We start from the raw sequence: 26,744 nt of genomic DNA on the forward strand, positions 1-26,744 counted from the left end.
ACACGATCAAAAGTCTGTTTCACCAGCACTTCCTGTACCCACCCACCCCCTCAAGCGGAGGCGTGTAGTTCCTCCATCCATCTGTCCTCCCTTCTGACGGCCTCCTTTAGGCCTCTTCCTGCTCGGGGAAGTTGAGGATCTTGCGGTGGGCTTGCCTCAGGTACTGCTGCTGTTTGAAGTACACCTTAAACGCCCCCTTAATGGCCACAAAGGCGATACCTCCCTGTAGGTGGAGGAAAGCAAAATGGTGTTGAAAGTGGACTTAAAGACAGATTCAGCTCAACACATCAAAGCTCTGCCCCCACAGCGAACTCTAGGAGGATTTACTTTAATTTCACACCGACTATCACACACATGACAGCATCTCATAAACAAACATGCAGATGATTCCTGTCTGTTTCAGCTGTGACCAGGAATGCTAGAGCACTTACACATATTTTGGTTAAAAAGGATCATTCAAGAGTAAAGGTGGAGGTTTCTGGAGAGTGAAGCCTTCCAACTCAAACAGGAAACTGGCTCATTTATGGCAGTCTATCTGAACAAAGGTGTGTGGATGTCTGAACGGCCAACCTGAATGAATATTACAGTGTATCTAAATAATATTCAAGCCGGGGCTGTTCTTCCAGTATGTGCGCCTTTGAGTGCAAACAAAAAATTAATCCATTTAATCAGCAAATGTGATGACTCATTAATCGTCACAGGAAGCCTGAAAATCCTCCTTCACTTTGTTTTATATTAGTTGTGATCTTATGGCTGGACTGCTAGGGGCACTTTCACAATTTCTCGAGTACACGGTTAATAACAGAGACTAAAAAGCAATAAAAATGAATGCTTATAGTGCTTAGTGATCGTTTAGTCTAAATAAACAGTATTTACTGTTGAAAATTTAAAAGCTAAGACTGAACTTAAACTACAAAAATCTATTTAGAAGAAGAAAAGTGGAAACAATTTTTTGAATCCTGACCTCAATACTAACCAACCAAACCCGCCGAGCTGAGGGCCTTTAAATTAGGCAGGAGTGTCCAAGCTGTCAGTGGTTGTGATTGTGTAAAACTAAACAAACATGGGCTCCGGGATAACTTACTAACTCAAGTGTGTCAGAAAAGTAAACCGAGGCGTCCACGCTGGCACTTTGACGAATACAGCATGTGATAAATACTGATGTGAAGTTTCAGACGTCTCCACTCTGGCTCAACACAAAAGGAACAAAGCACCATCTTGTGGGAATATTCATTAATTGCGCTTTAAAAGTTAATTATTTACAGTGGTGCGTTTTTCTTTTTTGTCTCACAGTGATCGATCACGCCGAGAACAAATAAAGGTTTGACTGATGATGCAGCTCATCTGTTCGCTCTCCTTCCTGCAGGTTTGGTAGGTGAGGACAGAGTGTTCAGCAGTATCAGTGCAGCCCAGATCGCATGAGCCGCTCTGGTTACCTTTCTGTCCTCCCATTTAAGGTTTCTCTTATGTCTAAATGGCTCATACGATGCACAATTAGGCCAAATTAGAGGAGGTCGTTTACTCAATAGTAGGGCTAAAACAAGGGGGTGGATATACTAGTTGTTTGTATTCTGCTCATCGAACCCCCTGCAGAACTATTGCTACTGTCAGGTGAGTCATACGAGTCTGGTTGGACCCACCAGGATGGTCCTCTGCAGGTTCGAGTTGACGCTGCTGAACATGAGCTTCCCCACGATGGTGGCGATGGTGGGGAAGACCAGGGCGCCGCACAGGATCCGTGTGGCTGACACATGGTCTGCCAGGGGGCTGGCCTCTGCGGGGATCCGAGGAACTGGACAGCCGATCCCTGCAGACACACAAGTATTAGTTTTATTCCTGCATAAACCTGAGGGCGCAGCTGCTGACACAGTTGAGTTTCAGAGGCTGAGGAATGATTTATTTATCTGTTTTGTGGCTGTGATGAAGTGAACGCAGACCATCTGCAGTGAGGATTTCTGTGATGGATGAGGAGACGGTATTTGAGGTGTTAGTAACTCTCCATATTATTTGTTTTTGTCTGAAACTTGTCTGCTATCATCAGGTTATGATAATCAAGTTTCTGACTCAGCTCCTTACATGGATTTATATTATTGTCCTTTGAAAAGACATCCTGTCTGTCCAGCAGTGATGGCTGTTCTTTAGCAGCAGGAGACATCAGAGCATCATCATTTCACACTGACAGTTACACCTGAGTACGGTTAGACTCACACAGTGCAGCATACATGTAACAAACACAATATAAACACAGATACACATTCTCAGGATCTAACGTAAAGAGTGTGTCCTGACCGGGGAAGATGCTGTTGAGTATCTGAAGTTTGTTAGAGTACTTCCTCCACAGGCGCAGGACGTAGTCTTCCCAGCGGATCATCTTGCCGAGGATCAGCATGACAGGAATGGTGGGCAGCCCGATGAGAAGGAACAGAGGATCAGCCCGCTCCATAACATCCAGGCCCTCCTTATGGCCGACGACCTGGAGGATACAGCACAGGAGATGGTCAGAGTGGCAAACAGCTGCACACAACTGTACTAGTTTTATCTAGTATATCTTTACCTGCATGACAGTGACGGCTCCATATGTGACAGCGGTCCAGTAGATGGAGCCCACCATGATGCCAGCTGCAGCAAAGGGGCCAGCCTTGGAGATGAGGCGGTCAGCCAGGTCCAGCACATAAACCACAGGACCTGATGGAGGCATCATCAGACTTAAGTCACAACTAAGAGAAATACATTTACCTATAACATGTAAAACTGTTGGCCAACTGTTATCCATAGTTTTAGAGAGCTACTTCAACCATTACACTGAGTACTGCATACTCCTGACTGGGAATCTGAACTTCAGGGATTATTATCCACTGATCTGATAATCCTCCTAATGTAATGATCATTTTGTGCATCAAAGGTCAGGAAAATGTCCCTCATTATTTTCCCTGACAGCTCAAATTGTCAAAATATCCTCATTTCCAACCAATTAGATGCATCTCTCTCCCCTCTACAGAAACAGGGTTACTGGGTGTGCTATGCTTGGAGGCACATTACGACAGTGCAGTGACATTAAAAGTAAACTTTCTTCTTCAGACTTTTCCTAAGTTTAAAGCAGGCTGTGTAAGGTGCACGCCTTGTTTTGCAGGTTTATTGACACTTAAGAAGGAGCTTCAAGGGCAGGGCCCACTGAGATTAAAAAGAACTGGGATGCCTCTCGACCAGCATGTAATAAGAAATTAATCTGAAGTTCAAACTTGCCTTTGGAGTAGTGACATCCCTGTCTGACACCAGGAGCAGGACCTTAAAAAACATCTCTGCTGCATTCCCGTCTCTTGCATTCTGGGCCCACTCGAGGGAAATCATGAAATATTTACAGGAAGGCAACCTGATTTCCTCACCCAGACAGAGCCATCCACATCCTATTAATAACTAGCCCAGGAGTCAGTGGGAGGGGAGCGGGGAGGCTGCCAGAGGGACTGAGCACAAGACAGTGCTGGGCCTCTGTGTGCGTGCTGCTTTGGCACTTGGTAAACTGCAAAATTAGATCCACAGAGCACAGCAGTTTGGGCTTACAGGCTCTGAAAAACCTACACTCTCAAACACCTTACTATAATATCAGTGTTACACATGCACGGTTCTCATTTCCAGCAGACGGTGACTGAAATCCTACTTCAGACAGAGATACCACTCCATCTCTTCTCTAGTTTAGAAATGAAGCAGTCAAGTTGTTTCAGAAACAGTGCTGAGTCACTGCTCATTATGAAAGCAGGACTTTGTTCAAGAACACCTTTCCTCGGGCCATGTCAGCAGCACACTGATAAATATATTGCACAGCAAGTAAAAAGAGCCTGATTGACCTTATAGCACAGAAAGCTGCCATCACTTAGAGTTAAGGACAGCTGCTGCGGTGGGTTACAGGCCGTTACTGGGAAAGGGATTACTGCCAGGGCCCAGTCAGGCACAAGGACAGATTTCAAACAAACACCTGAGCAGATACATTTTTGAAGGAAGGGAAAGTGGGGACACATCTCTAACTACAACCTTAACAACATGAGCTTAGAGTAAAAGGACTCAGCTTCCTGAAATGACTCCAGGGGTGCCGTGAGGAGTTTTACAGTTTCTGGACGTAAGACTGGCTTCATTAAACTGTTTGTGCAGCCTGGCCACTATGAGGCTGGTGCCCGTAAGTACCTGCCACACGCTGTATACAATCCATCCACTGTTAGCAGTGCACGTATTTCTACAGCTGAGTACATTCACTGTGCTGGTCTGTGCTAAATGTCTTTACTGCAGCACTGCAGTCCACTTGTTGAGGAAAGAGCTCAAAGTGAGCGAGGTGCATTTATCACTTCTAAAGAGTATCCGAGTCTGAGACAGTTTTTAATGCAGCAGCTGTCTCTTATCTGCCAGCAGCCATTTGATGCTTTCAGGCCTCCTGTTACTGCACCCGTGTTTGCCTTTGGGACTGACCTCACAATGCTCGAGAGCATTAATATGCCATATTTTGATGACAGCACTGGAATCTCTTCCGCTTTTTCCCTGCCTAAGCATTACGCCATCCTGGGCAAAGGGGACTAGACTGCCCTTAATGGCTGCTGGTAGGGTGGAGAACTGAGCAATTCATTTGAGCCACTGGCAGCAGATTCCATAATTAAGATTATTAAAAAAGGAGGGAGGGAGAGGAAAGTTAGGAGGGGGCCCCGTGCAACTGCAATACCTCGGTAGTGGGCACGCACATTGGCACGCTGTTCCAGCTCACTTGTTTACTCTCTCTGGGCTGAGTGTCAGAAAAGGAGCAGCAAGGACACGCCGTCCTCAGGAGTTATATAGCGAGCCAAATTAGCATGATGGGCTAGCTTTGGCTCTGCAGCAGGTGCTGCTAGGAGTACAGCCAGAACAGCATATAGCTGCCCTGCTCTTTGAAGGCTGAAAAATGACTCTGCCCCCCGGGCTGTAAGCAAGTGAAAAACAATCAAAACCCGAGTTACGAGAAAAAAATGATGTGTATCTCAGAATCCACCCACTCATTTGCTCCAACAGCAGGCAGGGGTGCCCGCGTGGAGAAAAATACTGTGACCAAACCCTATCCAGCCTCTAGAAATGAGCTGGCCTCAGTGACCGGTCAGTGCTCCCCATCTCCATCCCCCATCCACAGATTTAACTCCATCTGCCCAGACTGAATGCTGTTATTGCTGAGCTGTAAAACTGATAGTATTCATTGGGTTCATTAAAACCGGAGCAAACACCGCAAAAAAGGAGTGCATCTGAGCCTTAACAGTTTTTGTGCATTAGGTGACCAAAGATACTGGGTCTCTGTACATGGCAGAGCATTGTATAATAAAGAGAACAAGGCTAGAATAAAAATTATGTGAGAGGAACACTGCAGCAATGATGCAGCAAAACCAAAAGCGCTGTACTCCTCCGCCTTGCTTTGAAGTGGACTAATGCCCAGCGTATCCTGCAGCCAGGGTCTCAAGTCCTCAGTCAGAACAAAGAAAAATCTCATAGGTGCAGGGATGTACTCGTTTACTCGCATTTATAGTAACAGTCGTATCATTTGCTGAATATAAAACGGTAAAGATGGGTGTGTGATATTTAATATGTCCCCATTATGCTACAAGCTGCATGTGAAAAAACTGCAAACAAACTCATGGAAATTCAAACCCTGACAAAGCAGTCGTGTGAGTAAAAACCCTGCGTAACAAATCCAAATGCTTTGCAAATTCAGTCTGACCCAAGTCTGACGTCACGCGGTGCCACGGATGCAAATCAGTGAATCGCCATTTAACGTTTGCATGTGCTGCCCTGCTGGAAAGGACAACACGGAGGTACATCCTCTCCTTATCACCTAGAAACGCTGTGATTTCATGAATCCATCAGCAGCTCTGCTCATCTCCTCTGTCGCTGTGGGCCTTTGATGAGCTGCTCTGTTTGCTCTTTCCGTGACCCAATTTCACTCCCACTCCTCTCATCCAGACACATCCAACATCCCCGCACACCACCTCCGTCTGACCCTCACTAAAGGGATTTGGGGGTCGGTGGGTGGGTGGGGGTGAGGTAAACTCAACAAACACTGTGCACATAACCAACCACTGCTCTACTATCCATTTCCTATTCAAACACTTTCAGCATTTAAAAAAAATGCAAAAGTGAAAAAACAGGAAATTGCAGGAAAAAAAATGTCTTATGACACACACACACACACACACACCAAAAAAAAAAAAAAAAAAAAGCTGTGGTGGACAGTGTGCTAACTGCAGCCTATTAATTCACTTCCAACTCTCAACCAAAAATTGGAATAAGTGGCAAAACAAAGTTTAGGCTACTTCGTCTGCAGAAATCTTCCCAAAACATCCTGAGGCTAAAGCTCCACCGCACATCCTCACAGTCTGTCATCTAAACTGAAGGGAAACCAAAGAAAGTTACATCAAAGGCAACACCAACCTCAGCAAATGAAAAGTGATGGTGGCACGCTGTTTCTGTGTCATTCTCCGAGGGCAACGTCACCCAGCAGATCAGAAACGAGGAAGCTCTTTCAAAATAAACCGCTGGCCTATCCATCACCATGCTCTAAACCACTTCAGTATTTGAACACATGACTAAAGAACACAAACTGTGGAGTGGGCATCAGGAGACTGAGGGTAAACATTTAGCCACAAGTCACTTCTATGACGGGCTTTTTTTATAAAGAGCTGTCCAAAAATAACAAGCCGCAAAGCCATCATAATCATATGGCACAGTGTGAGAAACACTGATGCAGTCAGTCTAAACTGTAAATTCCACTGGCACGCTGTACAACAGAGGCTCAATTCATAAAGTGCCTCAAAGCCAGAACATGTGAGACACTAACATTAGATAACAAACATACTTCTATATACCAAATTTCATTAAACAGCGAAATCAGATGAAACAGATCCATTAGGACAGTTCTGATTTCACAAACAGAATGAGCAGGGCATGTTACAACCAACAATCCCAAAGATTGTTTAAAGAGAACTGAAACACTATGAGAGGTTGACTTTATAACTTACTGTATGGATATTTTGTTTCACTTTTACTTAGCTGCTACATATGCTGCACATGGACAAGACGTTACCACGTCAGAGCCCCAGTGAAAGCCAAACTATGATATCCATTTCTATCTGTATTCTTTTTATGCTTTGAGGCAGGGGTCTCAAACCTGTGGTGATTTCCTCCTCTGTCTAATGTGGCTCCCCATAAATCTAGTAACAGGAAAATGAACAATTTCCAACTGAACCTCAACAGCAGTGGCCAAGAAGCCGCAAAGAAGGATTGAGAATTTAACTGGTTTAACAATGGTTTTGCAAAGATGCTATTCTTGGCCATTCCTTCCCCGTTCACATATTTTACAAAAATAAATATTCCTGAGGGAAGGGGATCAAACTTGTTTGTTATCCACTGATTATTTTGTCACAATTTCTACCAATTTCACAACCAACCTTAGTAGAAATTGCCCCATATTGGCTGCATGCTTTTGTTGTCTGCAGAAATGTTTCAAATTTGTGAATAAATAAAACTTGGTCCATAAAACTTTGCACTACTGTTTTTTTTGTTTGTTTTTTTTTACTTCCAAGTACTGATTAACAGTGCTTCTAGGAATTGAGTCAATTAACACACCCTTAAATACAAAAGGGCTGTAGACACATTCACATATACCCAGCAACCACATTCCAATAATGAGCTCATAGATAGAGGTCAGACAAACACTTGAGGTTGGAGAAGCATGCACAGAAGCTCAGCTTAAAGCACCAAAGTGAGTGACAGCATAGCGTTGGTCACTATAAATATACATGAACCTGTTTACCAGTTGGGCCCAGCCTCTTGCAGGCTAACACTGTGTTCGCTTCTGTCTCAAATTTCAACTTCTCTCTCTCTATGAGGCTGAAATGGCAATGGGCCAGTGGCTGATGGGTAACCAAGTGACAAGTATACAACTTCAAATATGTCCAAGTCTTCACATCCAGCAGCAAAAAATCTAACAGATAAAACCAACTTCCCTGATGGAACTGCAGTGTGTTCTGTGAGAGTCGTTCACTGTCTTAGAAAGGTATGAAGAGATCTGAGAAAGTGAGCTGTGAGCAGCTTGTGTCCAAATAAGCACAGCTCTGCGTGGTGTATTTTCATTAGGTGAGTCATAGTTTTTGAGAACAATCGAAGCCCTCGTCACTCTGACGTGTCGAGTTAATTGAGGCAGCCGCTGCTGGTCAGTCAGCGAGCACGCCCCTGTTCCTCGTCACAATGAAATGAAACATTTACCCAGATCGCCACAGAACTTAAGCTGGATCTCGAGTAAATAAACATGCACTGAGGCAAGGCAAACTCAACAGTTCCCAGAGTTCGGATACAGTTGCAGGCAGTGACTCAAACAGGAGTTTATTTACATGGAAATTTGCTCTGTAATTCTGCTTTGATGTTGACAACTGCCAGAAAGGCTGTATGAGAGCTCAGCAGTACAGTATATTAAATTTAGATTTGTGAACAAGAAATTTATCTCAGCTTCTCAGCATGGCGTGTTGCTATAAGTTAACCATCCTTATATTTTAACCATGCTGTACATCACACACTACTCTATAGGATCTAAAGCCTTTCAATTTTAAATGATCCTGAATATACCTGATCCTCGTTTTGAAAATCTATGCCACAGACATAAATCACACATAGCTTCAAAGACTGGAGTACTGCAATCACTCAAGGTTTTGCAGTAGACCTTGAAAAACATAGCTGAAGGAATAATTATCCTCTTAATTTCCTCAAGCACAGAATCCTCTCAGCCCAACAAGACAACAAAAGCTAGTGACATTTCAAGGCCATCTCATCACGCTTCCGCAAGGTTTTATCTTCAGAGAAATGCAACCCACCCAGTTTGGGAAAGACAATGAGGTATTCTGCATTGCACTGTGGGCAGGCTACGCGTGCTGTGCTGTTGCCTCGCTGTTTCTCGTCCACCCAGCGTTGCAGGCAGGTCTGGTGAACCCACTTGGTGGAGCCGCGGCAGCGACACGGGCGAACCCACTCTGCCGTGCGGTCATCTTCGTCCGTGGCAAAGCACACCCAGCAGCTCCTAAAACAAACACACATGCCCAAATTCAGGATGAGACACTGAGACAAACATGGCTGCAAAAAATAAATGAAAATACTAGCAGCCACCAGTGGTACCCCTCAGTCTCCTAGTAGACAAACTTATGCCATTAATTTCAAAATCGTACGTCACCTTGTTCTCAAGTTATCGCATTCACAAGATTTTCAGAAAACTTACTCTGACCTTGAGGTGAAGGTCACTGAGATTTGAACTTGTGTGAGATTTTTAGTAGATACACCTATGGTATCAATTCGAATCTCCTACATCACCTCATTCTCTGCGCCCCATCAGCCTTGTACAGCTGAAGGGTAAAGGCAAGGCAAGGCAAGTTTATTTATATAGCACAATTCAACAACAAGGTGATTCAAAGTGCTTTACAGAGACATTAAAAACAAAAACAAATAAAAAGCATGATTTAAAATTGATTAAGACAAGCAAGCAAGCAAACAAACAAACAAAACAGTATATAAAATCAAAAATCAAAACAGTAGATAAAATCAGAACAGTAGATAAAATCAGTAGTTAAAATGTAAGTTTTGAAATTTAAGCTTAAAAGTGTGGATTTGGTGCTTTATTCAAAAGCAGCTGAGAACAGGTGAGTCTTCAACCTGGATTTAAATAAACTGAGTGTTTCAGCTGATCTGAGGCTTTCTGGGAGTTTGTTCCAGATATAAGGAGCATAAAAGCTGAATGCAGCTTCTCCGTGTCTGGTTCTGACTCTGGGAACTGATAAAAAAACCGGATCCAGATGACCTGAGGGATCTGGAAGGTTCATACTGGGTCAGGAGGTCACTGATGTATTTTGGTCCTAAACCATTCAGAGCTTTATAGACCAGCATCAGAACTTTAAAGTCTATCCTCTGATGGACAGGCAGCCAGTGTAAAGACCTCAGAGCTGGACTGATGTGGTCCACTTTTTTGGTCTTAGCGAGGACTCTAGCAGCAGAGTTCTGAATGAGCTGTAGTTGTCTGACTGATTTTTTAGGTAGACCTGTAAAGATGCTGTTACAGTAATCAAGCCTACTAAAGATGAATGCATGGACTAGTTTTTCCAGGTCCTGTTGAGACATCAGATCTTTTATCCTTGAAATATTCTTGAGGTGATAGTAAGCTGATTTTGTTATTTTCTTAATGTGTTTTTCTAAGTTTAGGTCTGCATCCATCACTACACCCAAATTTCTCGCCTGGTTTGTGGTTTTTAGGTGTATAGATTGACGTTCTCTGGTGACCTGTAATCGTTTTTCTTTGGCTCCAAAGACTATTACTTCAGTTTTGTTTTTGTTTAGCTGGAGAAAATTGTGGCACAACCAGTCATTAATTTCCTCAATGCATTTACCAAGAGCCTGTACAGGGCCTCGGTCTCCTGGTGACATTGTGATATATATTTGTGTGTCATCTGCATAGCTATGATAGTTTATTTTGTTGTTCTTTATAATCTGTGCCAGTGGGAGCATGTAAATGTTAAACAGAAGGGGTCCCAAGATGGAACCTTGGGGAACTCCACATGTGATACTTGTCTGCTCAGATGTGAAGTTACCTATTGATACAAAGTATTTTCTGTTTTCTAAGTATGTTTTGAACCAGTTTAGTACAGTTCCTGAAAGACCTGCCCAGTTCTCCAGTCGTTTGAGTAATATGTTGTGGTCAACTGTATCAAATGCTGCACTGAGATCCAGTAAAACTAAGACTGACATTTTTCCACTGTCTGTATTCAGACATATGTCATTAAACACTTTGGTCAGAGCGGTTTCAGTGCTGTGGTTCTGTCTAAAACCCGACTGGAAGGCATCATAGCAGTTATTCTGTTTTAAGAAGTAATTGAGCTGTTGAGAAACTGCTTTTTCAATGATCTTACTTAAAAATGGGAGATTTGAGATCGGCCTGTAGTTAGTCATTTGTGTCTTGTCAAGATTGTCCTTTTTCAGTATAGGTTTTATTATAGTGATTCTGATTATAGTGATTATTATAGCAGTTTTTAGTGATTCTGGAAACACACCTGATATTAAAGAAAAGTTACGATCTGTAACAGGTCTGACTCTAAAGTCTTTGAGACCTTTTTGAAAAAACTTGTTGGCAGGACATCTAAACAGCAAGAGGAGGAGTTCAGTTGACCTAAGATGTCCTCCAGGTCTTTGCTGTTAATAGGGTGAAACTGTTTGATGGTGTTTAAACAGTTTTTCGGTGGACACAGTACATATCCTGGATCTGCTGTTGATGTACCAATTGCTTGTCTAATCTTTTGGATTTTTTCTGTGAAGAATTTGGCAAAGTCATTGCAGGCCATGGTCGAATGAAGTTCAGCTGCCACTGACACACGAGGGTTTGTTAGCCTGTCAACTGTAGAAAATAAGACCCGAGCATTATGACTGTTTTTGGTGATGATGTCAGAGAAGCAGGACCTCCTTGCACTCCTCAGTTGTAAATTATAATTGTGAAGTTTCTCTTTATAGATGTCATAATGAACCTGGAGGTTTGTTTTTCTCCATCTGCGCTCAACTTTCCTACACTCTCTTTTTTCATTTTTCACCAGTGTGGAGTTTCTCCATGGAGACTTTTTCCTTCCAGAGATAACCTTCACCTTAATGGGAGCAATAGTGTCCATAACATTTAACATTTTAGCATTGAAGCTAGTGACGAGCTCATTGACTGAACCTCTGGACAGGTCAGGTGTTAATGGGAAGACCTGGTTAAAGATCTCACTACTGTGTTCAGTTATACACCGTTTTGTGATCACTGCTGTTGATATATTTGTGTGGGCTGAGATTTTACTTTCAAAGAAAACACAGTAATGATCAGACAGGCCCACATCAGACACAGTAACGTTTGAAATGCTCAGGCCCTTGGAGATCAGTAGGTCAAGAGTGTGTCCTCTATTATGTGTGGCCTCTGTTACATGCTGAGTCAGCCCAAAGTTGCCCAGAGTGTTACTCAGGTCTTTAGTCCCTTTGTCCTGAGGGTTGTCCACATGGATGTTAAAATCCCCAACAATAATTACACAGTCGAAATCAGAAAAGAAAGACATGGTTGTAAATAGAGCTGCAACTATTGATTATTTTAGTAATCGAGTAATCTTATAATCTAATAATTCAGTGTCCAACCTAACAACCCTCAGGTCAGTGGCTCAGAGTTTAATGGCTAATGGTTTGGGGGGGGTTGGCTTGTGAAAAAAAGTTTGTGTTTTTATATTTTTAAATATTAATGCAATTTAATGAATACAGTGTTTTAGAATGTTTCACTTTTAATCTGAAAAATGTTACAAAAGTCTTGAAATTAATATAGTCTAGTACACCCTGTGCCCCCCTTTAGACTCACCCGTTTGCTGCAGGTATCTCATGTAAAATAGGACGGCTGCTGTCAGCCTTCATTAAGCTGTATAATTTAAACATACTATCAGACCAAGTTATCAGTTCATCTGCATATTTTAATACAGCTTCTGGAGATTTTTCTCTGTGTAAAACAAACGGCAGATGATGGAGCAGCTACAAAGTGCTTTGATGAAGGACTCCTGCTAGCTCTTTCCCAGTAATGGTTTTAATGGTGATTATAGGAACAGAGTTGTTGTTTTAGATGCTAGAAACAGGTTTTCCTTCACTCAACCTGAGCTCAGCATCTCAGTAATGGCTCCACCTCTTTGCTCTTCACGGTGTGTAAACAGACTCCGTCTCCATGTTAAACTGTGCCAGCGTCATCATCACTGTGTTGTGTTATCAGTGTTTTTGTTTAAAACTGGAAGTTGCGTGGGCTTAATGTTGTCAAGACTTTTTATTGACTTCTCCTAAATACGTTTGCATTACAGGTCTGTTTTTAGTCGCAAATATGGGTGAAAGGCTCATGTTTACATTATTTAACACATCGGCGTACTAAAAAGCCGTGCATTAAACAAAGCATCGAAACAAAGAATTTGTGTTGAGAAATTTTTACAATCAAATTATTTGAAATACTCAAATCGTTGCAGCTCTAAAAGTAAAAACAATTTATCACAACTGAATGCATGATTTAAAAATAGAAAAACTGATTAGATGTGGCTTCATAATTGTGACTGATACAAGAGACAAAATGACCAAAGAGTCTATGCTGAATGAAAGCTAGGATTAGTGCTGGGCGATATGGAAAAAATATTTATCACGATATGAATCATTTTATATCATGATAACGATATATATCACGATATACCACCTGACCTGTGGTCATCTGGAAAGTATGCAGTCTTTAAACAGCGAGTGGAGAGGGTGCAGTCTTTGTTTTGAATTACTGTAAAGCATGTCGCAAATCCGGGTGCACGTAAAGCAGCACCATGTTGCAAAACCACAAGACAGTTTCTTTGCGAAAAATATAATTTTTAATACTTTATTTTCTCTTGTTAAGAGTTGAGAAGACAACACTAATATATTTGCACAGGCTATTTAACCCTTTAAGACCTACCATAGAACCAAGTCCGCCAGAGCTTATCTTTACATTTATTTATTTTGAGTGTCTTCATAGTTTTATTTTTGAGATACACAAATTTTTATATACTACAGGAAAAATGAAAATAAATAAATGCAAATTTGCAAAAACACAGCATGTGCATCAAAATAATAAATAAATTTACAACAGTGTAATTTGACTTCTAAGCATCCCAGAAACGATACAGAAGAGCATAAAGTCAAACATGACTTTTAAAAACACTAACATAGGCTTTGAAGCTTAAAAAACTACATTTTCGGCGAAAATGACGTCACTTCCGGTTTCGGACAGGTAATGGCGGACATGCGAGAGTTCGCGCTGACTTATATACAAACTAGGAAGTGTTATGAACAGCTGATCGGATCGGCAAAGCCTGTTTCTGGAATATTATGTTTTTGTTGCTGCAAGTCTGGAATATTATGTTTTTGTTGCTGGAAGTGCTTTTTATGCAATTTTTGCAAAGCTATATGTGGAAGAAAGTCGTGACCTAGGGCAAGCTAATGGCATAAGATGTAAGTACAACTCCGCTTTCATAAGCAAAAAAACATTATTGCGCTACCTTACGTGGTTACAGTTCTACAGGGATTTAAAAATAGTTAGGGAAAACGGAGTGTGCCTGCTCCGACGGTTGTAAAGAGTTAATGATATATTTTATGTAATAATTTGTAAAATTCGGGCTAGAAACGATAGAAACGATAGAAGACAAATGGCACGATAGACACTTTTCTATCGTCCACACGATATATATCGTCATATCGCCCAGCACTAGCTAGGATTACATTTAAGTGAACAAAACAACTGAGGCGTCACTATACAGACGAGGGTGAGCTCATGCAATGAAATCAATTGAGACAAAGTTAGAATATCTTGCATCTGACAATTAACAGGCTTAAAGTCATGGAGCTGTATGTGTGTGGTTGATGAGAAAAGAGTAAAAGACATCAAGTGAAACCAAAGTAACCTTTCACCTTTAAGAGAAAATCTGCACTTAGCAACAAAAACTATTGTGACTCAGTTTTTGAGCCGATGAGACTTATTTGGACTTCTTACCGAGTGTTACCACAGTAGTTTTCAGCATTCACACAAAGCTGATAGAAGTAGTTAAAGTCTTTCTTACAAGTCTACATTAAGTGGCCTTGATGAACACACCCGCACAAACAGCATTGCTCCGTGTTGGTGTCTCTACATGAAATCAGCCGATCAATACATAAACCCTATAGGCAAACAAGCTGCAATGCTGACTGCTCATCAAGCATATCTGACAGGAAGTGTTCAATGGACACACAGCAGCTCAAACAAACAGGCCCTTCACCCTGCCATTAGAATACAAGACAATTTCCAAGGGATTGCATTTCAGATCACATCAGTGTCAGCTTCCTTTTCTAACAAGCATTGGTAAAAGAAGCAACCTATGCTCCACATACCGATTCTCTACTTCCGTTGATCCTAGCCATAGCTATACATTTCTGACTTTGACGCCAGTATTATTCACAATGCTACTCATACACTGAATCAACAGGTCAGTGTTCATTTTGACAGCTGATTTTATTTTAATTCTTTTTAGTTTTACTCAAACTATAGGATTATTATCCTAAATCTAAAGTGATTCAGTTGACTAAAATATAAAGTGTAAAAGTTTTTACTGGTGAGAGTGAATCCACACAGTTTACAAAGCATCTTATTTTCCTTGACTTCAAATGTGAAATGTGGGTATACAGTCAGGTCCATAAATATTGGGACATCGACACAATTCTAACATTTTTGGCTCTATACACCACCACAATGGATTCCAAATGAAACGAACAAGACATGCTTTAACTGCAGAGTGTCAGCTTTTATTTGAGGGTATTTACATCCAAATCAGGTGAACGGTGTAGGAATTACAACAGTTTGCAAATGTGCCTCCCACTTCTTGAGGGACCAAAAGTAATGGGACAGAATAAGAACCATAAATCAAACATTCATTTTTTAATACTTGGTTGCAAATCCTTTACAGTCAATCACAGCCTGAAGTCTGGAAAACATAGACATCACCAGACGCCGGGTTTCATCCCTGGTGATGCTCTGCCAGGCCTCTACTGCAACAGTCTTCAGTTCCTGCTTGTTCTTGGGGCATTTTCCCTTCAGTTTTGTCTTCAGCAAGTGAAATACATGCTCAATCGGATTCAGGTCAGGTGATTGACTTGGCCATTGCAAAACAGTCCACTTCTTTCCCTTCAAAAACTCTTTGGTTGCTTTTGCAGTATGCTTTGGGTCGTTCCCCACCTGCACTGTGAAGCGCCGTCCAATGAGTTTTGAAGCATTTGTCTGAATATGAGCAGATAATATTGCACGAAACACTTCAGAATTCATTGTGCTGCTTTTGTCAGCAGTCACATCATCAATAAATACAAGAGAACAAGTTCCACTGGCAGCCATACATGCCCACGCCATGACACTTCCACCACAATGCTTCACTAATGAGGTGGTATGCTTAGGATCATGAGCAGTTCCTTTCCTTCTCCATACTCTTCTCTTCCCATCACTCTGGTACAAGTTGATGTTGGTCTCATCTGTCCATAGGATGTTGTTCCAGAACTGCGACGGCTTTTTCAGATGTCGTTTGGCAAACTCTAATCTGGCCTGCCTGTTTTTGGGGCTCACCAAAGGTTTACATCTTGTGGTGAACCCTCTGTATTCACACTGGTGGAGTCTTCTCTTGATTGTTGACTCTGACGCACATACACCTGCCTCCTGGAGAGTGTTCTTGATCTGGCCAACTGTTGTGAAGGGTGTTTTCTTCACCAGAGAAAGGATTCTTTGGTCATCCACCACAGTTGTGTCCCGTGGTCTTCCTAGTTTTTTGGTGTTGCTGAGCTCACCAGTGCGTTCCTTCTTTTTGGGAATGTTCTAAACAGTTGTTTTGGCCACGCCTGATGTTTTTGCAATCTCTCTGATGGGTTTGTTTTGTTTTTTCAGCCTAATGATGGCTTGCTTCACTGGTAGTGACAGCTCTTTGGATCTCATCCTGGCAGTTGACAGCAACAGGTTCAAAAAGCAAACAGCACACTTGAAATGAACTCTGGACCTTTTATTTGTTCATTGTAATTGGGGTAATGAGGGAATAACACACACCTGGCCATGGAACAGCTGAGAAGCCAATTGTCCCATTACTTTTGGTCCCTTAAGAAGTGGGAGGCACATATACAAACTGTCATAATTCCTATACTTTTCACCTGATTTGGATGTAAATACCCTCAAATAAAAGCTGACAGTCTGCAGTTAAAGCATGTCTTGTTCGTTTCATTTGGAATCCATTGTGGTTGTGTATAGAGCCAAAAATGTTAGAATTGTGTCGATGTCCCAATATTTATGGACCTGACTGTATCTCCACTATTCTCTTCCTCCCCAAGCTTGTCTTGTTGTTGTTGTGAGGAAAAAAAAAAAAAAAAAGGTCATTGATGAAAACTATGACAACGTAATTCAAGCCAAACCACATTTTATCCCGTGACATCTTCCTTCCCTGTTCCCTTTACATACAGAGATGGGAGTAAACCTTCTCTTTACTTAAAAAGCGCTGTACCTCTTAGGAAGGTTCTGCCGGTCTTTTACAACCTTACCCTCATCCACTGCAAAGCAAAGCAACATGTGCAAGATAATTTGATATCAAACTTCCCTGACCTTACCAAAGCACATGTCCTAGTGTGACATATTGCGTTTCCATAATTAATCAGCAACGTGCGACTGGCTGGATGGGTCACCACCAGGGTGTCTCACTGCATATAGCTCAGTTTGAGAATCCGCAGAACCTTACTTCAGCTGCCATCAACTCATGAAAACCTTCACAGGTTAGATCTGAATAATTGATGTAAGTAAATCAACAGCATGTCTAGAGTCTCGACTCCGCCAAGCTCAGGGGAGTTCTACTGGTTCTCCGGTTGCAACAGTATACTGGTTTTCAAGTATTAATATATGATATGAAACTTGATGGCTATCATACCATGAACATTTGCTTATGAACAGTATCTTGCTGTGCACATCTCCTTTCCTCATTGACTACTTGTCAGACAACTTGTGCCACACATGCACATCCAGAGGAGAAATGTCAGCAAGAAACAAGGCTGATGCCACCGATCTGCACTGTCTGCCTGAAAAGAACCTAAAGCAGAGTGCAATTACTTTAGATATCCCAAAATAATCAGCTCTCATGGATTTGTTTATCGGGGGTGGGGGGGTGGTCCTTCCAAGTTACTCATCTGTGTAATACTGTGATACTGTCTGGGGTACATATCATATCATCAGAATATACTGATTATGGTTTTCTAATCATCCATCCATCCACTTCCGCTTATCCTTTTCAGGGTCGAAGGGGGGCTGGAGCCTATTCCAGCTGTCTTAGGGCGAGAGGCAGGGTACACCCTGGACAGGTTGCCAGTCTGTCGCAGAGCTAACAGATAGACAAAGACTTCTATTTGGCAGTTTGCAGAAATGAAGGAAAACCACTTAAAAATGTTTAGGTTTTTTTTAAACTAGCCTGTTGCTAGGCGATCCGCTGGTTTGGTAGCTGACTGTGACCCATTTTCAACTCTACTATCTGTGTGTGAGATTTATGATCTCATTTTCATAATTACTCTGAACCTTGAACAGTTGGCATTTCACTGGATGAAAGAAAAAATGATTAGTCTACACACACCTCCCATAAATCTCTGGCATACACACAGTAGAAAAACACTGATTAAGACCCCCCCCCCTTCCCACCCATAGTTTGTGATGATCTAATTTTGGTATCATTCACATTATGAATTATTTGTGCTCAGAATTCTAGCAGATTACTATTCCAAAGGTCAACACAACAGTAAGACACCTAACCGAAGCACACTGCAGAAGAAGGTGCCTGTGTCTGACCTGATAAGCTGTAGCTACAATTTACTCTTCCATTTCCTGTTTTTAAACCACAGGTATAACAGGAACAGGGAAAACCTGTTTACTTTCACAAGGAAGTAAAAAATGTTTCTTACACCAGGAATTTTAGAAATACCACTCCCCCCCACCACCACCACAGCTCCATTTGTTGAATCCCTTCATGGCATGCATTGCAGGGATGAAGCATGGAAACAATTTGGTGACTTTCCTTAACTTTAGTCAAGAGAGGGGAAAAAGAAAAACTGGTTACTTTAGAGCGACATTTTCCTTGTTGACCACCACTAGCAACACTCAGCATATCCCTATGTAACACCATAATGGATGCCAAATCTGTGGACTCTCACCACCATACTGAGAGCTAGATGTGCTCCATTACTGGGGCCACAGCAGAGTATTGGGGGAGGGGGGGGGTCCTCTGTCAAAGACAGCATGACCAACATTTGAATTATTTGCTCAGGTAGCTACCTACCGCCAATGAATTATTTGTCAATACTCCCCTGGTGTTGAATAAAATATGACAACGCAGGAGAGGACACTCCAGGTCGAGGTGATCAGATGACATGTCAGTGAGAATGTGTGGTGTGATGGAAACATCACCCCCCATTCAAGATCATATCTACAGTCTTTACTGCGGTTCACCCTATAGCCTACCCCTCCCTATGTATGTGTACTGGCATCATACTACTCAATTTAATTCAAATAGGGTTCTCGCATTGATCTGCAATGCAAAACTGAAAAAACCAAATATAAAAAATGCATCATATGTGCAACACCACGGGATCTTCACGGGATCTTCAAAGACACTGCAGACTGAAAATGAGGCTGCCCTTTAAAAAAAAAAAAAAAGTGATGATGAGACACCGAGTAGAACGGTGGACAGACGTCTCCACAGAAACACGACAGCAGAGAACAAAACCCATCTACCTTAGATTCACTGGCTCTTGTTCCTGTAACCCAGCCCCAGAGCATGACAGAACCTATTACAACAGCAGTGAAACACTATCTTCTGTGCGAAACCTTAATCTCTGGCTTGCCGTCGCCTCAGCCCTGTTTAACAGAACAGTCAGCCAGATAAGCCAAAATGACGACTGCATACTGAGAAATCCTGTGCAGTCTGATATATAAAAAAAAACAACAACAAAAAAACAAACAAACAGGCTTGTATATCAGAATGCAACAATTTTCTAAATATGTTAACCCTATATGCAATGAAAAGATCAATTTTAAATGTTGAAACGATGATGTAAAATCTGCAGATTGACATGCTGAATTATTGCTAATAAAGTTGCTGAAGGACTTTCAAGAACACAGAGACTCGATGATGGCGACGTGCCTGAAATCCACTGAAGGAAGGTGACCTCCTGTATCACCAAGTTATTTACATGTTAAACAGGCAAACTCATGTGGGTCTCTGCTGTTTTTACAATAAAGCTTTAATCCACCTAATGCACAGAGACTGCTTTGAAACTTCAAGGGCAGGCAAGCAGCAATGCATATTATCATTTTTATTTCGGCAGTTATTTTGAAAACCCTTCAAGCTCGCGGGATCAAAAGAATGTGCAGCACAGAGGCACTGTGGATCCTGTCGAGCTGCGTCACTGTCACGCGTTTCACCTCAGCTGTGGATTTTATTCTGATAATAGAAGAAAGCTCCAAGCTGACACAGACATGGGAGAATGGGGTCTTAAGGTACACTATGCAGGAATGGCCATGATGTGATTGACACTAAGATATTAAGGCCAATCTTAATATTAGTGTTAAGTGTGACTTTCTCATCGTCTCACAAGCCAGGCTCCTGTCCTCAAGAAGAGCATAAGCCACCCCACAAAGGCTCCTTTAACTCAGCAATGATCATGTGACTGTGGGAAAACTGGAAGCTCCCCACTATAAAGGCAGAGCACCAGACTCTGGTCCACAAAGATCTTAAAGTAAAGTTAAGGCCTTGGATGGCTTTTATGAAATCACAATGTAGTCTTGTCCAAACTGGTCAAATAACAGCTCAAAGTGTTAGTATTGCATTAAACTTTGTGTGTCAGTATCAAGTTAACCCTCTGGGGTCGATAGACGAGCCAGTATGTCCAAATCACATACCCAATTTAAGATTCCATAGCAACAAGATGCACGCCACGTCTCCATTTCAACTTGTGTTGAAAGTGCAGACTTCAAACTACATGCTAGTTTTTAAATTGTGTATGTATAAAATGCTTTTTTCTGAATACTATCGCAACGGTAAATACGGCATTTTGTAAGGACAGCGAGTTCTTGCGAGGAAAAAAAACAAAAACACACATGAAGCCTCTTTTCCATTTGTGGAAAAATTTACCATGTCAACCAATCAAAAAAATAATAAGGTGGCACGTGACATTTGGTTGTTTAGGAAGAGTAATGGCAGTGAGAGAGCGAGTGAGAGAGTGAGGGATTTGGATAGCGATTTTTAAGACGAGAGAGATTTGTGACGTTTAGTGTGTTTGGAGTATAGCTGGTGTGTTTTGTTGTCTTGTGTATTTAGTGTATTGCGGTTGTTTGAGTGTCAAAACAATGAGGGCACTACTGTTTCCAGCCAAAAAGCCACCAAAGGCAGATCGCAATGTAAACGCTGTTTCCAGGAGAAAAAACACGAGGTGTGTTATCAGGTCTTCAGGTTTTAGGCCTGTCATGTGCTCTTAAATTTATCTTTTAAATTTATATTTGCATTCCAAGTTATGAAAACGATATGTTAAACATGTTTGTGGTTGAGTTCTTTGTGATTTTAGATCAACTGTGTTAATGCAGTATACCAAAATGAAAAAACATAAGGGTAACTTCAGACATGTAAGGTTGTGCTGAAAAGAATAATATCAAACAAGGCAGGGTAAATACTTTTAAAGGTGAAATATAAATGTACTATCAAAAGTTGAGAAAAACAGCCAATTAAACCCCAGACGCCAGAGGGTTAAACAAGTCATTAGCTGGAATAATGACTCTAAAAGTCTTCATGGTTTTAGAGTGATGGGTCTTTAATAAACAAGTCTGATAACATAACACAGTGTCCTCCTTTCAATATTGTGCAACTGAATGTAGCAACTTCAGCTTCAGTATCTAAAAATACCAATACCAATCAACACTTCAATGACAGTCTCTGGAAAAACATTTTAATCATTACAGATATTTTATAAGTCTGGGGCTTATTTATATTAATGTCCAGTGTGTGAGAGTCTGACCTGAAACACAGCAAAATCTCAAATTTAAGTAAAGTTCAGTTCAATGAAATATCAAACAAGGAAACTATTACAACATGAGGGCACTACCTAAGAAAAAAAATGCATGTGCTTTTAGTATCTTCACAAAGCACTGTGAGCTGTGGTGTATGACAAAGTAAAAGGACTTCATGCTTTAAATAGCCTTTGAGTGGCTAGTGTCCAAAGTTAACACACAAAAAAAAGCCAAGTGGTGAATTACTCCACTTTATTAATAAAAACCTTTTGCAGTGACGTGCCACAGATTCAATGTTTAAAGGTAATTTTTGATGGTACATAAAAAGCTATGAAGGCTCAAACAGCACTGAGAAAGCATTGATTTGGGGCAAACAACATATACAGGATATTCTCGTTAGTTTATGATTTAAATAACTCAAGCCTGTTATCTAAACCAGCTATCTTAAAATGTGGTATGAGCTTCCACTGGCATTAATGCTGGCTAATACAGGTTATTTATGCAAGCTGTGGGTTACCAAGGAAAGACATGCTGACCAGCCACTGATTTGTTTCTTGGAACATGTCATTAATCTACTCCATGCAAACAAAATAACCAAGTCTCTGCAGTTGTTTTCCATTAAAAGGAAAAAAAAATCAAATCATCACTCAACCGTTTGATAAGGTCGAACAAGAGCCTGCAGAAGCTGACAATGTTCCATATTAAAACTCCAAAATCATGACTGTAAGGTCAGTTGTTCTTAGCGCACGCGCAGCACATATTTATCGACCCATTCACGCAGAGATCAATGGGGTCAGCAAGAAAAGAATAAAACATGTAGGTTCTGTATAAATAAATAAAATAAAAAAGGTAAGGCTGGATTAAAATGTGCTTCCTACTTCCATTTTGTGAAACACTGCATTGCAGAGGCAGCTGGCTGCTTGTGGCAGGCCCAGATAAGAGCCTCTGGAGTCTCATGTTTGTCAGTGATAGAGGCTGGGTACACAACTGTCTAGGAGTAAGCAGACATGACATACATCTTCCTGCCTTTGGCTACTCAAACATTGCACGGGTTATTGCCTCTGCTACGCACCAGCAGCACGCAGCTAAAGCACGTTTCACAATGATCATGGGCCCTTCCTTTCTTTCTGCCACTGTACTATGTGCCTGGGAAATGATTTCAAAGTCCAATGTTCAATATTGACTCAATATTGCTGCGTTACTTGTGTGCCAAGTCTTTTACAGACAGCATACGCTATTTTAAAGGAAATGGCACGCATCACCTCACCCCCAACAAACAAAGATTCAGGTAACACATGCAGCATGAGAAGACTTAGAAAGGGTGTCATGGTGGCACTGTGACATAAACAAAGAAGTTAATCATACCCATGAACGCCTGTTGTGTTTTTACATACTGGAAAAAAAACAAAACACAGGCAGTCTGATTAGTAATAAAAAACATTTAAGATTCACCAACGTCCAAATTAAAAACATAACTCCCTCCTTTCTTGAACGATAAGATTTTATCACAACTAACAATATATAGCACTCAAGGATTTGTCTGTGTCCTTTACTTTTGTGTATTGCCAATATAAACAGAGGTAAGATGATAACTTGCATGACTTGGCCTTTTTCACAGACATTTTGTAACCCCAACAAAACACTCCTCCAAATCTCTGACTTGGATTACTTTGTATTTCAAAACATATCACAAAGCAAGTGCTGTTGTTGACCGATCTTTCTGGGCAGATGAGATCACAACTCTGAAAAGGTGATTTAACTGAAGGCCGCGAGACGCCAACTACCCACTCAGGTTTGTTTAGCTGATTAAATTGACGCTTTTTACTAGAATTGTTGAATTGAGTGCAGTACGAATAAAGGCCACCAAGTCAGTAAACTAAAACTGAGTTTTCCCTATTGTACATATGCAGGGGCTTTTAACTAAAAACTTGGTGATGTAAGAAATCACTGCAAATGAGAAAGTTTATCTGGCAGCAGAAGCCAAACCTACACAACATCACATCAACCCACGGCCACAAACACAATGCTCCAAACACGTGCAAAATTTATACTTCTTTTGTGTCTCATTAAATGTCTCTTAGGCTACGTTCACACTGCAGGCGAAAACACATCAAATGCGACTTTTTTGACCCTATGCGACCCATATCCGATCATGGTATGACAGTGTGAACAGCACAAATCCGATATTTTCAAATCCGACCTGGGTCACTTTCGTATGTGGTACTGAATCCGATACATATCTGATGTTTTAGAAAGCGACTGCTGTTTGAATGGTCATGTCGCATGAAATCTGTCTTTTACGTAACTGACACAAGACAGACGCCAATTATCAGCGCCGGAGAAGACATCATGAACGCTTCCTGGCCATCCAGTGTAGATGTTAGTGAAACTGTTGGGAAGACAATGTTGGAGAAACGTGAACATTTTATTTGTACTGTATAATCTGCAGATTCTGACAGAAATCTGCAACTATCCTTTGAAGCACCGCTCCTCTCTAAAACAGCAATAAAGATAATTATTAGGCCATATGCAAATAACAAAATAACTTTATAACTTAAAGGAGAGCGCGTTTGCTGTCACATTTTATTTGTAGTGTGAACAAGCAGACAAAAAAAATCGGATTTGATCAAAAAATCGGAATTGAGCATTAAGACCTGCAGTGTGAAGGTAGCCTTACAGTATATAAACCTGTTGGGTGAGTTAAGCTTTAGCCTCATTACTTAAACTACAATATGGTAAGTATAGCTGCTTTCACAGCAAAAAATCCTGGCACAACTTCACCTGCTTCCAAGGTGCATGGAGAAGATGAAAGAATTAAAAAAGCAGGAACTCCAGCAACACTTGAGGAAAGAAGAACAACTTTAATAATTGACCAACGCGTTTCGGCTTGTGGCCTTCATCAGGATGAAGACCCTGATGAAGGCCACAAGCCGAAATCTCGCTGCAGGAGTTTGGCAGATCACAAATATTGAAAATGCCTTCAAGGTGTGGATCTGAAGGCAAACTATAGGGAAGCTGTGTCTATACTAGAGAATAAAAGTACCTTTGATCAAGTGTAGACCTCATACAGCTTCAAATGAACTAAAAGCTTTCTATTCTGTGGCTTTACACTCCATAACGCCACTGAGGTTCGGCCTGTTGATAAACTTCTACTCTCTGTCATGATGAAAGTGAAAGGGGACCCTTTTTGACCAGAATGCTGCCTGACAGAAACCACAGTTGAGCTTCTTCCTTCTGTTGTGAAATATCCCAGCTATGACATGGTGATAAAGCATTGATGAAAATATGTTTAAGCAGACTTGCTTTGTTGCTGGCTACAGAAACAGCTTCTCATCTGCTTCCAATTACGTTTGCGTCTGTTGACGCTGATTGTACAACATAAAATTATTCACCATGACGTAAGTGTTTTGTATTCTTTTCTTATATATGAGTGTATACAGTATATGAACTTGTGGAGTTCTGATCTTGCTCCTCATTTACATTCACGTGTTCTCCTTTTGTTCTACTTGACCACAAACATTTCTCGACAGGCATTTTAGAGCACCCTGTATCTGATTTTCGCTTTTGTACAAGTACGTAAAAACAAACTTTGTTCAGACATCTTACTAAAGAAAAGATTCTCCTCGAAATTAATGAACGTTTCAGCTGCCACAGAAATTACATTGAGTGTCTGATGTAACACAGATAAGCAGGTTTGTTCTGAACTATGAACGTGACATTTTCAGGTATTTTACTGGACGCGGGGTCCTGCCTAAGGGTCAATAGTTAACAAGCCAAATATTTGGACATTTCTCCATGGCCTTATGAATTGTATCCAGTTTGAGAACACAAAAGAACTGGCCATAGAAAGTTAAAGTGATTACTTAACACAATATTCATTGGCAGGAGCTAGGAGTCCAGGACTTCCTTTGTAAACTAAAAATACCCTAGCCAGGCAAACTTAATGATATTCAGAGCTGAGTTGAAAGTTCGTGTCCTGTTAAAAAATGATAGTGTCTCACTTAAAGCCTAAATTGGGGGACGGTATTCTGACAATACCATCCCCCAATTTTTCTTGACGACTGTTTTGTTTTGAAGTTTAGCTATGTGGCTGCCATTAGCATGCTAGCCCCAAACTTGAACTCACCTGTCCAAATTCTGCTGCATGCCAACTGCGTTCTGTTCCGCCATTGTCGTAGAGGCCAAAAAGGTTCAGACGCTGTCTTCTTGGCGGAAATTAATTGCGTTACAGGTAAAACATTCGAAATTTAGTTCTCGTTAATTTGTTGCAGCTAAAGTCGACGTAGAAAAAAACAAACACAAAAAAACAAAAAACACCTGCTAGCAAGTTAGCTGTTGAACTAATGCTAACAAGCTACATAGGCCTTCGTCGAGATGCGGTGCAACACCCGCAAACGAACCGGTATTTTTTAAATCAAAAAATATTCCTCCTCCTCCGCCGCAGTCTACGTAACACTTATATGCGTTCGATGGGCTATTTCGGGAAAAATTCTTCTTTACATCTGCCACGGCCTCGTTTGGCGTGACCGTTTGACTCCATTGACAGGCTGTCTCTGAGGTAACGCAAAGACACCACGTCTGTGCGCATCTACGTAATCAAAACAAAGCAAGCGCCGCAACGGCGAGCATGGGAAATGTAGTTTCACAATGTCTCTCTCTCTCTCCTCTCGCTTTCTTTATCTCTTCGCCGAATGCCCAAATAAAAGCTCTGAATCATCTCCAGAGTTGCCAAGAAAGACTATTAGAGGTGTATAGCCATTACTAGTACGCACTGCGAATGTAGTTATTCCCGTTCGCACATGCGTGTACGCGAGTGTGAACCACGACAAATGCAATAATGTGACAAATACGGTCCAATAATCTCAGAGAGGAAACCTTATCCATAATGTGACTGCGTGAGAAGCGATTATACATATTTAAAAGACAATCTCTGAATGTGAGAACATATTTTAAAACATAATGTTTTTCTATCCTTTGTGCTCGTTTGTTTTCCTATAATGTGCCTGTTTAAAAAAAGTATACAGTATAAGTTACACTAAATTCAATGGAACTGACAGACAGAAAGACAGACACCTTTGCTGACCGGCCACTTTATCGTTTGAAACTACAACTCCCAGCA

General features: G+C 41.3%; 1 protein-coding gene across 1 annotated transcript; it reads right to left on the reverse strand.

Moving 5' to 3' along the window:
* marchf5 (membrane-associated ring finger (C3HC4) 5) lies at positions 1 to 26,193 on the reverse strand. Its single transcript, XM_063490999.1, has 6 exons — positions 25,752 to 26,193; positions 8,865 to 9,067; positions 2,555 to 2,685; positions 2,290 to 2,473; positions 1,641 to 1,807; positions 1 to 223 (listed from the first exon to the last, which is right to left on the reverse strand). The coding sequence occupies exons 1-6, from the start codon at positions 25,793 to 25,795 to the stop codon at positions 107 to 109; spliced, it is 846 nt and encodes a 281-aa protein (XP_063347069.1). The 5' UTR covers positions 25,796 to 26,193; the 3' UTR covers positions 1 to 106.
* Positions 26,194 to 26,744: the final 551 nt, after the last annotated feature.

Source organism: Pelmatolapia mariae, linkage group LG13, assembly GCF_036321145.2.
Source record: "Pelmatolapia mariae isolate MD_Pm_ZW linkage group LG13, Pm_UMD_F_2, whole genome shotgun sequence".
Lineage (NCBI taxonomy): Eukaryota > Metazoa > Chordata > Actinopteri > Cichliformes > Cichlidae > Pelmatolapia > Pelmatolapia mariae.